This window comes from Brassica oleracea, chromosome C8 (genome assembly GCF_000695525.1).
Source record: "Brassica oleracea var. oleracea cultivar TO1000 chromosome C8, BOL, whole genome shotgun sequence".
NCBI lineage: Eukaryota > Viridiplantae > Streptophyta > Magnoliopsida > Brassicales > Brassicaceae > Brassica > Brassica oleracea.
In genome coordinates this window covers 9,381,150-9,397,439 of record NC_027755.1, presented here as the reverse complement: position 1 = coordinate 9,397,439, position 16,290 = coordinate 9,381,150, and the positions used below count along the sequence as shown (strand labels likewise).

The following is a 16,290-nucleotide window of genomic DNA, read 5'->3' as shown; positions in this document are numbered from 1 at the left end:
TTTATTTAGAGTTTAGGATTTATCCAAGGGTTTAGAGTTTACCCAAGAGTTTAGAGTTTATCCAAGGGTTTAGAGTTTACCCAAGAGTTTAGGTTTACCCAAGGGTTTAGGGTTTAGGATTTAGGGTTTAGGGATTAGGATTTAGGGTTTAATGTTTTGCTGACGACGTTAAAAATATTTTTTTAATTATTTTTTCTATAGCTGCTATTTTTTTTTTACTTTTTTATTTTAAAAACATAATATAATTTGATAATATTTTGTTTCCTTTTTTAAAAGATATCGAATTTGAAATAATGAAATCCTATTGGCCGGTGAATCTAGAGGTTTACCCAAGAATAACTCAATGCTTAAAGCCTCTGATTACTCTAGTTACCGGTTTAGGATACCGGTTTAGAGTGTCGGTTAACAAAGAGATGACGTGATACATCTTGTAACTCAACATCAGACCGTAACTAACCCGATTTTTATTGTTTAATCAACAGCCGGGAACGGTTTGGGGAAGTGCATGCAAAGACGTGGTGGGAGCAGAACAGAGAGAGAATACAAACTCAATACCTCTAGCAATATAGAAATACGAGTCTCTTCAAAATCTTTAGTTAATTAACCTCTTCAACACATCAACTCATATATACACATTTTGCTAATGTTAACGGTTGATGTAATCAGCTTAATCATCGACGATGAATCAAAGCACTTGATTTATGTATAGATCTTAAGCTACAGAAATTTTCTTTTTGAACATTAGTTAAGTGCTCTTAAAAAAATTGGTTGCTTAAATGATTCCCAATCAGATCATCATCAAGTGCAATCCAAATAAACAGTTCTTCCGAGTATATGGTTTTTTTTTTCTTTTTTTTGATAACCGAGTGAGTGTCCTGGCCCCACTGTGGTGGTCCAGATTAGAGACCGAAGCGAGCAAAGACGCTGTCAGGGCGTCACCATGTGGCTCACCGTGAACGATCTTCGGTCTCGGGCGCTGGGGGGTCCGCATGTAAATTCTCCAGTGGCCGGGTTTCGAACTCAGGTGGCGGAACTCACAGCCGTGAGCCCTTTACCACCAGAGCTAGAAGCCCCAGTTTTTTTTTCTTCAGCTTAAAAACCTCAAAAACTTTTTTTGAGCTCTAAGCCATTGCTTGGGGCATGAGCCGGACCAGACAAAAGATAGACCACTTGAAAAGAAAGTGCATGAATGGAATATAACAGAATAAAAATGGAATATAACAACCAACAGAAAACAAATCTACGTGAAACACACATATAATGTTTGCTAAAGATTTTGCACTCCACTTTTGCATTCGAGGAGTAGACAATTAGGTAGCGATCCGCACTGTGTGCAAAGTGAAACAATTGATCAGATTATTTATTTTACGTTGTATTTAGGGATTTTTCGTATAGCTTTTTCTAGGGATTGACATTGAGATATCCATTCGGATTCAGCTGATCTATTCGAATTTTGGTTTTTTAGAGTTAGAAATTTAAATCTAATTAGGACATTTACAAATTTCAGTTTAATTTTTTTTTGGATTTGGTTTGAATCATTGCGGGTTTGGTTCGGATTCAAGTTTGGGTACCCATTTTAATTATGTTTTTAACAAAAATGCAAATATGCTTAAGTCCTCAAAATCCGAAAATAAAAATAATATAAAACATGAAAATTTGAATAATGTAAAACTAAATACTTAAATTCACATAAAAATTAGTTCAAATTAAATAGTTGGATGGAGAACAAGTATATATTTTCAGTATTTTGAATATTGTTTTTTAGATATTTACTTGTGAGTACTTTGATACTTTTTAGATATTTTCATATTTTTGAATATCTAATAGGCACAAAATTAAAAATAATTTATATATATTCAAGTATATAATTGTGATTTAAATATTTTCGTTAACCAAAATATTTCAGTTTGGATCAAATATTAATATTTTAGATCCATATGAGTACTTAATCAGTTTTAAGTTGTGTTTAGTAATACTTTGAAATCAAGTTTGGTTCTTTTCTTCGGATCTAGATATTTTTTCTAGAATTAATTTCTTATATTATTATCAAGCAAAATAAAATAAATGTAAAGCATATATTTTTGGGCTTATTTTACATACATAATTATTTGACCATACATTAAGAATACCAATAAAAATGGTTGGACGTCGTGTCAATATTATTGGCATGTTGCAAAATTGATGTAGTCTATAACCAGTAACATGCACTTTCTTATAAAAAATCTTGGTAAATATAATAAAACACGATACAATGGATGAAAAGAGGGTTAGCGTTTGCGTCGAAAATAATGTGATCTGTTCACCCAACACTTGAATTCTATTTTTCAATCGATTTCGCAAATTTTCTTTTCTTTTAAAGCTTTTACGATTCTGATTTTTTCGAGCAATTTGATTATATTTCTAATTCTTGGTATGAAATGAAAATTATGTAAAGAAAATCAATATTTGGCTAAACTAAAGATCTGACTTTGTGTGTGGTGTTTTTCACCTCAGTTTCCTTAATTCATAACCAATCACAATTATTTTCTGCCTTCGTGTAAAAAAAACCTCAACAATGGCCAAGTACAACAAGGTACAAAACTTTCAATTTCTAAAAACATTTTCATTCCAACATTTTAGTTGATGCGAATTTTGATTATTTTGTAATTTTTTTCTTCAACAATGGTATTATTCAATAGTAGCACGAAGACAACTTCAATTCACTAATACAAAGGTTAAAAATGCAAGAACTTAAAATGATTTGATAAAAAAAAATTATTGTGTGATTACATTTAATTGTATTCGCTAGAGTTAAGAAAATTAGTGTGTGAACACATTATTTTCTTAAATAATTGTGAGGTTGTCATGTCAGTATTCATTTTTCTAATGATTGTAAAGCTGTCATTTGTCAATTAGTGTGTGAACACATTTATTACAAATGCTTATCTTTTAATATATAAGGAATACAAAAAATTTAAAATCTTTATTTTATTATATCTAACTCCTTCAATTCCTTTAAAAAGGTTGGCCATGATGTTGGTTCTTGGATCATTGAAATCATGTCTTTGCAATTCTTTCAAAAAATAATGACATATTGAGTATTGTAAGATTATTTCTATACCCCAAGAAAGTGTTTCCAACTCTGTATGTAGATATGCCAAGGCCTCCTTTGATTCCTTATTTTCAAAAGTTGGTCATGTCCTGAAGAATCTTTCCAAACACATTCACATTCACTGAATTGTGATTCAACAGTCCCCATCCACCAAAAAAATGTTCAACAAGATTAAGGTTTGAGTTGTCATTGGATGATGTAGTGATCGCATCTCTGCTATGTCCTTTACATTTTGCTTACCACACTTGACATTCACCCTCCACGTGGCTTACTAGCTCTAGAGGATTTCTTGTGATTCCTCTAAATAATTGTATCGAGCTTTATGTAGATACTAGATTACCCATGAATAAGGATACAGTTCCGGTTGTTCAATATCGCTTTTCCGCTAGAACAGATAGTCCAAGTTGGTGTAAACGCTAGAAATCAGAAAAATAGATGTGCAAGAAGGCTTAGATGATTATGCCCAAGTTTCCAAAGCTGGGAGACACTCGAAAATCACATGATTACATATTCATCTATACCCCCACACCGAGAACAATTTTTATCACATCGCATATAACGACATGTCAGATTCTCCGTTACCGTTAAATATCATGTTATGATCTACCATATAAGATGACATATCTTCTTAGAAGCACTACTTTTTCAAGAAAAGTTTGAAGCTTAGTGATGCTAGGTTCAGTTACCATGACCTCAGGTTTGTGGTTTAGAATATTCATATCCACCCAATATCCCGATTTTACAGTATAATGACTACTCTTTGGGTCTAACTGGTGACCATTATAGGAACATTAGGAATGAGTAGGAGAAAAATGCAGAGGAATAAATTTAGAGGAATGAAAAGGAAAATGATTCCTTATCAATTTTAGTGAGGAACAAATTTGTTCTATATTCCTCTAAAATAAAAGGAATGAGAAAGAATGCAAAGGAAAAACTATTACTTATAAATGGTAAAACAATTTAGGAATAGTAAGGAATGCATAACTCCAACAAAACTTATCATCTTGAGTGGATTGACTTACAGCCAAACTCCGAATAAGTGGTATATCTTCCAGTAAAACTAGACTCTCCAAGTTCTACATCCCACTATTTAGGCTCATTATGAATAAAGTCACTCATTTCCATCCTTGGATGAACAACTGAATATTGGGCCAGCTAGCCTCGCAGGAATTGATGGAATCCATAGATCTTCCCATGCTCTAATCTCAAAGCCAAAATGCACTTTCTGTCTCATCCCTAGAGCCAATAATTGTCTAATTGATGATAAACTTGTCTATACATAAGAATAACAATTGATCTCAAAGACAAACTAAGTATATCAGACAAATTTGTTAGGGGACGGCTGACAAAACAGGAGAGAGGCGTTGGACCGTTGGTGGTGCGAAGATGATGGAGATGCTGAAACGGAGCAGATCGGAGGAGCTGAGATACAAGTGCAGAGTGGCAAACCGAACAGATCAGTGGAGCCGAGATCCTAAACCAAGCAGCCATGCAAGGAGTGTGGATCGTCTCACTTGTGAGGCCTGACAACACTCAAGAAACCTTACAGAGAAGCCATTGGAACGGTGGGGATGTTAGAACTGAAGATTGCCTCTGGTATCACCGAAAATCCTAGCCTCTTTACCCTAAAACTTATTTTTTTTTTCAACCCTAACACTTATTTATAAACCCGAAATAGACCCACCAAGATCCTACGGTATAACGTTCAATGTGCTTTGCCCATATTTGAAAATATGGAAAATGTGTTTCTATGAAACAAACAAAAATTCAGCGGAAAACAAATGATTTACGAGTTAGGCCATCATTAAGGGTGGTCTTTTTAAATGAGTCAAAAAAAAATACTAGGATAGATAATTATATATACTACTCTTCAAACAACGTAGACATCCTCTTCCTTGGTTGATTTCAACGAGATCATTAATCTTCAAGACTACTTGCATGGAAAAAACATCTCAAACCGAACCATGGTGATGACTTGAAACCTCGGTCGAATATTGTTTGCTCGATTACGTTTGCTTATAGAAGAATCTGTGATTTGATAAAGCATTTCATGATAATTCAATATATATATATTGTTAAATCGTATAACATTTACATGATTACATCGTAGAAAAAAAGCATGTCCTGCCTACAACTTGCATCATTCAATTTTAAAGTAGACTAGAAGGAAAGAACATTTAAACTAGAGGCAAACTACTGTCATTCTCTGAAATTGCATTAATAGAACTCAATAATTAAACATAATTATATAATCAAGATTAAGCTAGCAAAATAAGGCTGAACCCATATCACAGATTTGGCTTCTAAACATAAAGAATGTTATCGCTTTTCAAGATCATAAACCATGAGTTTTTGGACTTCACATTCAAAAAAAAAAAGCAAGAGTTCTTCTTCTTAATAATTGCAAGAGGGGGAGCTACCCTGACTGGAACGTCCACTTCAGAAGATAAAGAAAAATGATATATTGTATATGCTTTCTCCCATATCTTGTTCAGATGATCTAGTAACCATATGTCTTTTCTTAAGCCATTCCCTTGTGATATACACAAATGATTATTCAGATTGCACATGTATGTATACATCATATTGCTAGAAACTCTGATATCACTAGAAAAATCTTTGTGTGACAATAAAAAGATAATACTTTTCTTTTGGTATTTTCCTCAGAGATGAACCAATAAAGTGATCCATCTACGTAAGTAGGATCATATTTATCATCAATAATCTTGTAGGGAGGAGACTCTACATGCCTCCAAGAATTTATGTCAAAATCAAAAACTTCACAAGTAGGACCACCTTCTAAGGCTAGTCCCGACATGTTAATACATCTTTGTCGTAGGTTATGTTTGTACTTTGGAAAGAGTGCTTGAATCCTCACTTAAGGGACATGCACTTGTCGATACCATCTTCTGCTTGGATTGGCCACACACACACACACACACATATATATATATATATATATATATATATCACATATGCACATGAGACCATCACAACTTGAAGAAAAATCATCAAAGATGGTCTCAATTGCAAACTCTGGCTCAGCCGACTGAAGGTCAAGGCTAGGGATCGAATCAAAGAGACTTCTCCTAGTTCTGAAGATAATTCAATTATCATCAACAAGAAGGAAATCAGTGTCTTGTAATTGCTGACGTATAAGATAATGAGATTCAACTGTCTAGTTACATCTTTTCGAGACTGATTTGAATCTGAGCAGAGATGTCACTGAGGATAGCTCGAAGTTTAAATCTATGCTGACGTATAAGATAATGAGATTCAACTGTCTAGTTACATCTTTTCGAGACTGATTTGAATCAGAGCAGAGATGTCACTGAGGATAGCTCGAAGTTTAAATCTACTAGATTGTGCGGTGGTTCCATGTTCTATCGATTGTAGAGTTTCTTTTATAGGACTAGGCTTAGACCCTTTTCTAATGCTATTAATTATATTATTACTTACTAGTTACTAGTGGTATGTCCGCGCTTCGCGCGGGTTATTTGATATTTGTGAAACATTATGTATAATTTGGTTTGATGAATTTGTGGTAGTTTTGAAAATATGTGATGTTGTATTACTGTGATCCATTGGTTGGAGTTCCATGATTTTGTTTCTTACTATTTTTTGAAGCTTGAGCTTTGTGAGCATAAAAAAAATCAGCAAATTTCTTTTTTTTACTATCGTTGATTGTATGAACAAAATATCGCGAACAAATCTCTCTTCTTCTTTTTTGTTCTTCTACATTTTGTTTATAACATTTTTTGAGAAATTTTCATGTTTACTACTTTGTTAATACAATTATTCATGTTTACCACCACTAAAAATATATTTTCAATAATATATTCTTCATTAAGAGGTAAAAGACTCTTATATCCTTGTTATATATATATATATATATAATAAATAATTATTTAAATAAAAAAATTAAAAAAAATGTTTTTTTTGTGTTATACTTTTTAAATTAAAATTTTTTATAAACATTTTTTTGATTTTTTTTTCTAACTTTTTCATAATTTCTTTTTAAAATTCGAAAAAATTGAAACTGTTTTTAAAAAATTTTAAAAGTTTTCTAAAAAATTTTAAAATTTGTTGGTTATTTATTTATATATTTATTAGAATCCTAATTTTGACATTCCAAAAATCTTACATCGCCCCTCAACTCTAAACCTTAAGTTTAGATTAGTTAATCTTATGGTTATAAATGTCTTTTTCTCTCTTTAAAAGTAAACTTAAAAGTGATTAGTGTAAACATGAAAAGTAGTATTATAAAAAGAAATTGGTGTCTATGCACACAGAAGCATCACTAATTAGGCAATTCTCTTTTTTTTATAACATTTTCATGACCATACTACCCTTATCTCCCTAGATCTCTCTCTTTTCTCTTTCCTATGTTCTAATCTCTTCAACTCTCGTGCATTTCCTTTTTACCCAATCATTAATTAAATTCAAGTTCTTCAAATCCTCTTCTAATTCACCGTGTATCTTCAGCTCCTCCATTATTCATCACAAATTTCTATTTTTTTACTCTGATTCCATTGACACCCATAATGTTAATCTTATTATCTCCCACCAATACCATAGTTTCCAAATTTCGAATCATAACCAGCTTTTATAAGCTTCCAATCCCAACAAAAATTATGTGTTGTGCTCTTTTACTGAAGTGGTCGAGTAACTTGCTAATCTTGACGAGTTCGTCATCTCATCATCTCCCACCAATACCATTGTTTTCAATTTTGAATCACAACCTGCTTTAAGTTTCCAATCCCAAAAATATGTGTTGTGGTCTTGTTCCAACGTGGTTGGGTAACTCACTGGGTAAGGTTTGACGAGTTCGTCAACCATGACTCAAGCGGTGATGGAGGTGGTGGATTAAGAGTTCATGAAGTTTCTTCTTTAGATAACATATACGTTCGTCGGTATTTTATTACTTACCCAATATTATTTATTTTTTAAGAGATTCTCAATTTTATATCGTCATTTAAGATACATATTTGTGTTAGCTGTTACAAATAGATGGCGACTAACTGATAAATGATCGATAAAATTTTATAAAATAGTTATCATTAGCTGATACCTGATTTATTAATTGATACATGGATTGTTGACTGTTACAAATAGATTGTGGCTATTTGATAAATGATTAATTAGATGTTACAAAATAGTTTTCATTAACTGATACATGGTCTAGTAATCGATACATGATTTGTTACCTGATATATTTTTTTGTACATAGTTTGTTAGTTGATGCATGAATTGTTATTTGACATGTTAGTCGATACGTGGATTGTTACCTGATATGTGCTTTTGTAGCTGATATATGATTTGATACCAAAAAATAAATATTCATAATTAAGTAAAGTATTGATTCTTTTAATATTAATAAATATCTTTGTTAATGGTCTCCCAATTGTTACCTATTTCTTAAATAATTGTTACTGATTCCTTATTCAGCTAACATGATCATTAACCGCTAACAATTAAGTTATCTATTTTTATATTAATAAATCATTATCTTCAATGACATTGACAGAGGTGATATTGAGAAGTGTTAACTTGAGGATTAAAGCTGAAAATATAATAGGTGGCGAGTGAGAGATTCATAGATGAGATTGGTGGAGGTGGATTTAAGGAAGAGATTGTAAGAGTGAAAATCATTGCAAGGGGTAAACGTCGGAGTAAACGTTGCGAGCTTCTATGGGGTAAACGTCGCGAAAGAGATAAGAGTGAATGAAAATTAGAAAAGTATAAGAGTGATGAATTTCTTTGGAAGATCTCCCATTTAAAAGAATAGAGTGAAAGTTCTTATTGAGTTGAGATGCAGAAAAAAATTAATGAAGAAGAAAGAGATAAGGGCAGTTTTGGCATTTCAAGACATAAGAGCTAGAGTAATTTTCAATTACATCTTTTCATAGGTAAGTCTCTAATTTTGTCTTCAGGTGAGTATATTTACTCAATTCTCTCTATTATAAATGTGTTATTTTTTTGGTAATTTCCCACATTTTTCCGGTAAACCTTTATAACATTGTTCATGTAACAACTTTATGAATGTTTGTTCCTTGCCAATACAAACACCTAAAGCGACATTCGGCAGAGTAATAAATTATTTATTAAAAATAAAATCAAGCCAAAATAATGCTTTAAAATTGATATCACTACACACCCTTGCACAGATTGAGTTGATCCTTCTGGCTTTAGATCATATCTAATGTAAATTTAGTCACACGGCAGTAATAATCAACTAAAAATATCCAAAAATTGCCTCGCCTTAGGGTATCTTCAACCCCACTCTATTTTCTACACCAAACTCTATTATAGAGTAAAATCTTCTCCAACCCCACTCTATATCTCACTTTAAAATAGTGTAACTCTATTTCTTACTTTATATTTGGAGTAACTAACTCTATTTGAAACTTTTTATTTATACTTTAGTCCGTTTAATTTTTTAATCTTTTCATTTTGTAACTATTTATGTAATTTAATTATACAAACATCACATAATTCTCTTCAAGACAATATACAAACGTTTGAAACTTATTATTATGAGCCAAAGAAAACAAGCATTAAAATTAAAAATAGTTTTATAAAATTTGTCAAAGAAAAAAAATACTAAAATTAGAAATAAGAAACATAACATAAAATTAAAATCATAGATAATTGTGATTTAATATTCTAGTAAATTGCCTCCAGATCCACCAAGATTGTTAAAGTATTGTTCAAATGAGGTAGATGATGGAGTAGCTTCTTGTTCATGTTGTTGGCCACGTCTTTTTTTTGTGTGTAAAATTCGTGTTCGTTCCTCTTGAAAATATGCATGAACTTCTGGACCTTGCACTGAATTCAAGTCACAAAATAAATATTTGTTTTCTTCCTCCAGCTCATTCAAAGCATAATTCTTCTTTTGAATCTCCAAGTGGTATTCTCGTTGTGCTCTTTTTTTCATTAGTTGTTCAAAGAATTCAGTATTTCCTTCTTTTAAGGTATTGATAACCGATGTTTTTTATCACCAAGGTATAGATTGTTCAACGATTACTTTTCGGAGATGCCAATGTACAATGATGTTATGTTTCGTAGGAGATCGTATGTCGCGTCCTCTATTCCTTCGTATAATCGAGGCCGTTGAAAGTTATGACAACTACTTCACATAAAAAGAAATGCAGCGGGCATGGTTGGATTATCATCTTTGCAAAAAGTAACGGCCGCATTTCGGATGTTAGCATATGGTCTTTGTTGGGATTGCGAAAGCCCGTGTCCAACTCTTTATTATCCTATTAGTACGATATTGTCCACTTTGGGCCTAATTGGCAAGTCCGCATGGATTTACTTTTGGTTTCCTTTCCAAAAGGCTTCGTACTAATTAGAGTTGGACATATCTTTATATATTAGACACCCTTTGTCTAATTCTCCAATGTGGGACTTAATTTGATATCTCACATTGTAAGTTGCGTGAGTTGAGAGCTTAAGTTTTTGAGAGAGTTTTCTTAAGGATTGTAAGATTAATAAAGAGATTGAGTTTGAGTTATTTACTTTGTTCTTGAGATCGAGATTCTATAGTCTTCCTGCTCGTTTGGTCGGATTAGAAAAATCAAAGATAAAGAAGCTCATTTTGCGTTTCGAAATTCGTTAATAGATCATTTGTGGGAAAGATAACTAATGGTGATGCTTAAGTTAAATGTATTATATTTTAATATAATGTAATGTAATTTTTAAGATAATAAATGTTTGATATAAATATATAGTTTATAAGAACTTTGTGAAAAATAAAATATAAGGGATCAATTTGTAAATTTTGTAAGCAAAAGGTATTAATCATAAAATAAAAAAGAATATATTTAAGAATATTTATTTTTAGAGTTAAATATAGAGTAAACCATTGGAGATAAACCTTACTTTATTTTAGAGTAAAAACTACTCTAAAATAAAGTAAACCATTGGAGATGGTCTTACTTAGTTGCAAACTTCCTCTCATCACAAATACACAGTTCAGTCTATTTCTTTCCATAATTGTAGTTTTCAGTAAGAAATTAAATTGTCTCACTCATATATGAACAGTTATGGATTAAGCTATAAACTAAACAAAAGAGCGATGAAGATGTCTGTGAGTATTTTAGGGGAAAAAAGTAAACAAATCGACAATATTTCTGATGCATTAAATATCTAAAACAATGCACATGTAAAACATAAAATCCTGGCACATCTAACAAAAACCGCCATTATAAATTTGTAAGTGCATTTGTAAATATATATATAGCGGACCAAACTTTTATTGCTTCTGTAACAAACATATTTTTACCGATATTTTAGATCCCAAAGAAACAAAAAGATGAGCCAACTCAAAGCTAAATGACCCTGAAGCAATGAGCAACCAAAAGTTGATCCAAATCTCTAAAACCAATAGGACACAAATTCGAGGAACCCTTTTCAAACAAAATTAATGAAAGAAACATATTAAGAAAGCTTTTGTTTAAAAATCTGAAATGATGGGTATATTTACCAAGCTCTTGCACACTATATTTAACCATGCCCAACTTCTCCATAAGGCGCTATGATCGTAACTCATAAGTCCTATCAAGATCCATATAAACTTTTATGAGCAAAGGAGATTTGGATAGTAAGTAAAGAAGAAATATAAAGATAATGGTGGTGATTGGTTCGACTGTGGCTGTAAAAATTTAGCTGTAAAACTTTAGCTGTAGGTAAATCAGTTGTAGATGTAAAGTTGTTGCTGTAGATTTTGCTGCAAAGACTTTTACTTTAGTTAAATTTGTTGTAGCTGTAAGGTATAGGCTGTATATATTTTAAAATTACATATGTAAACTACGTGATGTATATATGAAATATATTACTTTATTAATTAAAATAATTTATATTAATATTTTTTAATAATTACCAAAGTTTACTATTATTAAAAATGTGATATTCAAATAATATTAATGTTATAAAAATATTTCAGTAAATTTAAAACACCCAAAATTAAATTAAAATAGTTATAAATGTTTTTATTATGATTATTTTATTTCTTTCATGTTATAGATAATTATTTTTATTTCAGAGATTCTACGGCCTATAAAAAGATGATGAAGGTTTTCTGCCTAAAATTCAAAAGAATAAATTTTATTTTATTTTTCTGATGTAGCTTAAAAAATAAAGCTAAAGCATGATAGGTAAAAGTTAATAGAAATTTGATGTAGACTTTAATTTTTAAAAATAATGTACAACATAATTGTTAATGTTTAGTTATTTAAAATGAAATAAAGCTAAAGCAGGGAGATACAACCCAACCAATCACCCCCAATGTATACCTCCCCAGCTGAATTGGTTTATGGTTACCAATCTTACATCTGCACTTTGGTGCTTCATTAACAATTTGTGCATCAGATAAATTAAGATATTTTTTAAAAAAAATCAGATTTTTAGGTATTAAATGTTTGAGTATCATTAAAGATAGGATGTTATTATGTACACATAGTATAAAAGTTGCGAAGTGGCTATCATGATAGAAGAATGATTTTACTTTTATTAGAAATCCTACAATTATGATGGTAGGACAATGGTATTTTCTTTAAAAAAGTATAGCAAAAATACTGACAAAAAAACATATAGCAGAAATCACACTGTGAAATCTATGTATATTAATACTAAATTGGCATATCAGTAGAATATATAGCATATTTAAAAGGGTTAAAGTAGAAAAAGTTATTTTTTATTACAACAACATAAATAGACTATATTTTTTCACTTTAAAAACCTTATCTCATGATTCTAACTTGTGTTTATATCATCCATCATCTTCTTCTCCATATTTTACATATTAACTTATGGAGACCAAACATGTATATTTGTATGTGTAGATATAGATGCTCAGTAGAATAAATATTTGCTCCGAACCCTCTTCTTGCTCATGATGGGCGCCTCTCCTCTCCCCGAAAGTTTCCATTTCACAAGATTTCCGTTCCACGACGAGCTTATAAGCGTCGGGAAATGCATAGGCCAATTTGATGTCTCTTACAGGTGAACTAGGTGCTTTAGCACTGCTGCTTTATCTACAATGACATAAGAACAAATTATGATTCCAAATTTGGTCAAAACTATTCAGCTATCATACTCAAAAATAGATCACAAAGTATGGGGATGATGAAGCCATTACAAGGTTAAATATGCAGACATAACTATCGTTGAATCCTGCGTGCCATGGCTTGTGGCTTAAACATTAGAATTTTCATCCAGGTCTAACAAACTCGTTGCTACGTGGTGCCATGGCTTGTGTCTCGAGATGAGAAAACGCATGAATTTAATAACGAAAGATATAACAAAGATGATACCTTTTTTATACGTATAGGTTTTCGATGAAGCTTATTCATGTTAATAATTTTAATTGCCTTCAGAAAAGACATTACCATTTGAGCCAACAAAAAAAAAAGTCTAAAACTCTTTCAAAGAAGCGAAGGACTATGACTTACATAGTCAGTATCTTCCTCGCTTCGTAACTCAATGAGTCTATATTCTTGGTGTAGTGATAAGAATAACCCAGAGAGGCATGACTATTTATAGGAGTGTGATTGCAAATCATGCAGAAAAACGTCGAGGTGTATTAAATACGGCGTAGTGGGGGTAAGTGGGGTTAAGATTTTAGTAGGGACTTAAAAGAAGAAACTTTTATGGAGATGTTACAACAAAAATTTTGTGAAAAGGGAAAATGGAAATGACGGCAAGAGGAAGAAGACGATGATTTGAGCGTAGGGTTGGTGTTGGGCTTCACGGTATTATTTTGTTAAGCCCATACTCTTAAGATTCGTAAAGCCCAAAAACGACCTCCTACAAATAGAGATCTGGAATATAAACTGGGCTTCAAGTTTGAATATCATATGTGTAGTTAGCAGCCCATACGGCAAAGATCAAATTTTGAAGTTGGAAAAGCAAAGAGACACGTGTCACGTTTTAGAAGTCCCTTCGCTTAGGTGGCAGTATGAGAAGTGAAAAAACTAACTTTATTGTAATAGATTACTAAGCAATTCTTCCATGTTCATACACTAATATAAAATATTAATAAAATAAATCAATTATAATTAGTTAATAAGTCGTTTATATTTGTTGATAAATTTTCTTTCATAGATCTATATGTATGAAAATAAATAAAATGTGGTGTTAATTTAAATTTTTTTTATCATAACTAAATATGTGATTTAATGTATAAGAATAGGGAAATTTCAATTCTACCACAAGTTTGATACCACTTTTCAAATTTACCATTAATAAATGACTATTTTCACAAATATCCTAAATTTATGATAAAATAACACTAAGCTAATTTTTTAAATATTTATAGAACATTTATAAAATCAACCCCAATCATTTCATACTAAAACCTAAACAATAATAACTAATGCCTAAACACAAATGTTAGTATATTTTTTGATTGGTGGTATTTTTTACAAGTAGAAATTAACTTGTGGTATTTCTAACAATTTCTCTATAAGAATTTAGATGTGTTTGCTATTTATTTTTTTTCTATAATAAATTTTATCTATTTTCGAACTGATTCATAATTTAATTTAGTTTTAAATATACTAAAATCATAATTATATTTAGTTCGATTGATCTTACTAGTTCTATATATATATATATATATATATTTATCTATTTTATAACAGTATGCATAATTTAATATATATTATTTTATGAAGAAATAGAAAACTAATTGTTAAAATTAGAGTTGCATAAGCCAATATAATAAAAAGAATATTTTAAAAACTCGGCCACATATATAAATATTCATAAAAACTAAATCGTAATAATTTAATTTTTTGTTTCACTTGTTTATAAATTTTAAGATGGTTACTAATTTTAATATATTAAAATTAAATAGATTATTTAAAATATATATATATATATATTATCATCTTAGATTAAGAAGGAGTTTGTTGCTCTCGTGGTTCAGTATTTCGCTTTGATATTATTTGTGCTGTGGAGCTAGAATATATGCACAGACATTTGGACCTTGAACAGAATTCAACTCACAAAACAAAACTTTGTTTTCTGCTTTATGTTTTTTTCACTGTATAATTTTTTTTTTAAGAATCTCCAAGTGGTGCATTCTTTATGGACTTGTCTTCTTTAACTGTTTCAAGAATTTTTTATTTCCTTTTTCTAAAGTTCTTATAAATGACCACAAAGTATTCTTTTCATTTTTTAATTTTCACAGCACTTGGACGGCGAGAAGAAGTTCACTTAATAATCTCGTCATCATTATCTAAATTTGGAGAAAGTGAAGAAAAACATGTAGATATTTATGTCAGAGTATTAATAAAATCTTATCTATTAAAATATAATTCACAACCTTTTTAATGTATGATCTTTTAAATTGGACCATCTCTTATGAAATTTATTAAATATATGTTTTCATTATCCTAAATTAATTATCCTAACAATATCTCAACACTAAATCCGTATTTAACAAAAGAAAATCTAATATACAGATATAATAATATCATTTATTTTACTTATTTTCTAATCATATATATTTTTTAATCTCCAATCTAAGAAAATATATTTACATTCTCTTCGAAATATATGATCTCATATACATAAATGTGTCACTCACGTAAATTAACTATAATTATTATAATTTTTATGCTAATAATTTTGTTCACATTTTAAAAATGCATGGTTATATTCACTACTTTCAACTTGGTATGTGGATGTGCTGCAATGTTTTATTCAGATAAATTATACTAGCTATTTTATTTTAGGTATAGGTATTAATAAAAGGTCATACGCTATCATGAAAAATTATTAAATAAACTTAAGATTCGTAAATTTGAAATGGGTTAAGAATTTAATTACACTAACAAAATATATCATCTTCTAAATTTTTCTTTTAGAAATTGCCACAACATCCATAATACAATATATATCATCCTTAAATAATGAATAACAATACCAAGATCTTATGTTTTAGAGAACATTGCATATCCTAACAACTTTTTAAATGAAAAATACCTAAAACATATAAATAAATAGAGAATCATAAATTATATATTTGGCATAGTTATATTCTTCATTAAAAAATTATTTACTAGACCTCACAAAAAAACCATTCTGCCAAATCATATATAATCAACATATTCATAATTTCATTTACTTGCATATTATACGCTTAACAAATCTAATATAATTCATCTTTGAAAATTATGAACTAAAATATA

General features: G+C 30.3%; 1 protein-coding gene across 2 annotated transcripts in view; it reads left to right on the top strand.

Annotated features, from left to right (window-relative positions):
• LOC106308282 (protein BREVIS RADIX) overlaps window positions 1–702 on the top strand; it is a 27,464-nt gene extending 26,762 nt beyond the window's left edge. For both annotated transcript variants that reach the window (XM_013745436.1, XM_013745437.1), the window contains one exon: window positions 483–702. In XM_013745436.1, the coding sequence (XP_013600890.1) occupies window positions 483–561 (79 nt within the window). In that variant the 3' untranslated portion in view covers window positions 562–702. The remainder of the gene's footprint in view (window positions 1–482) is intronic.
• The last annotated feature ends 15,588 nt before the right edge of the window (window positions 703–16,290 follow it).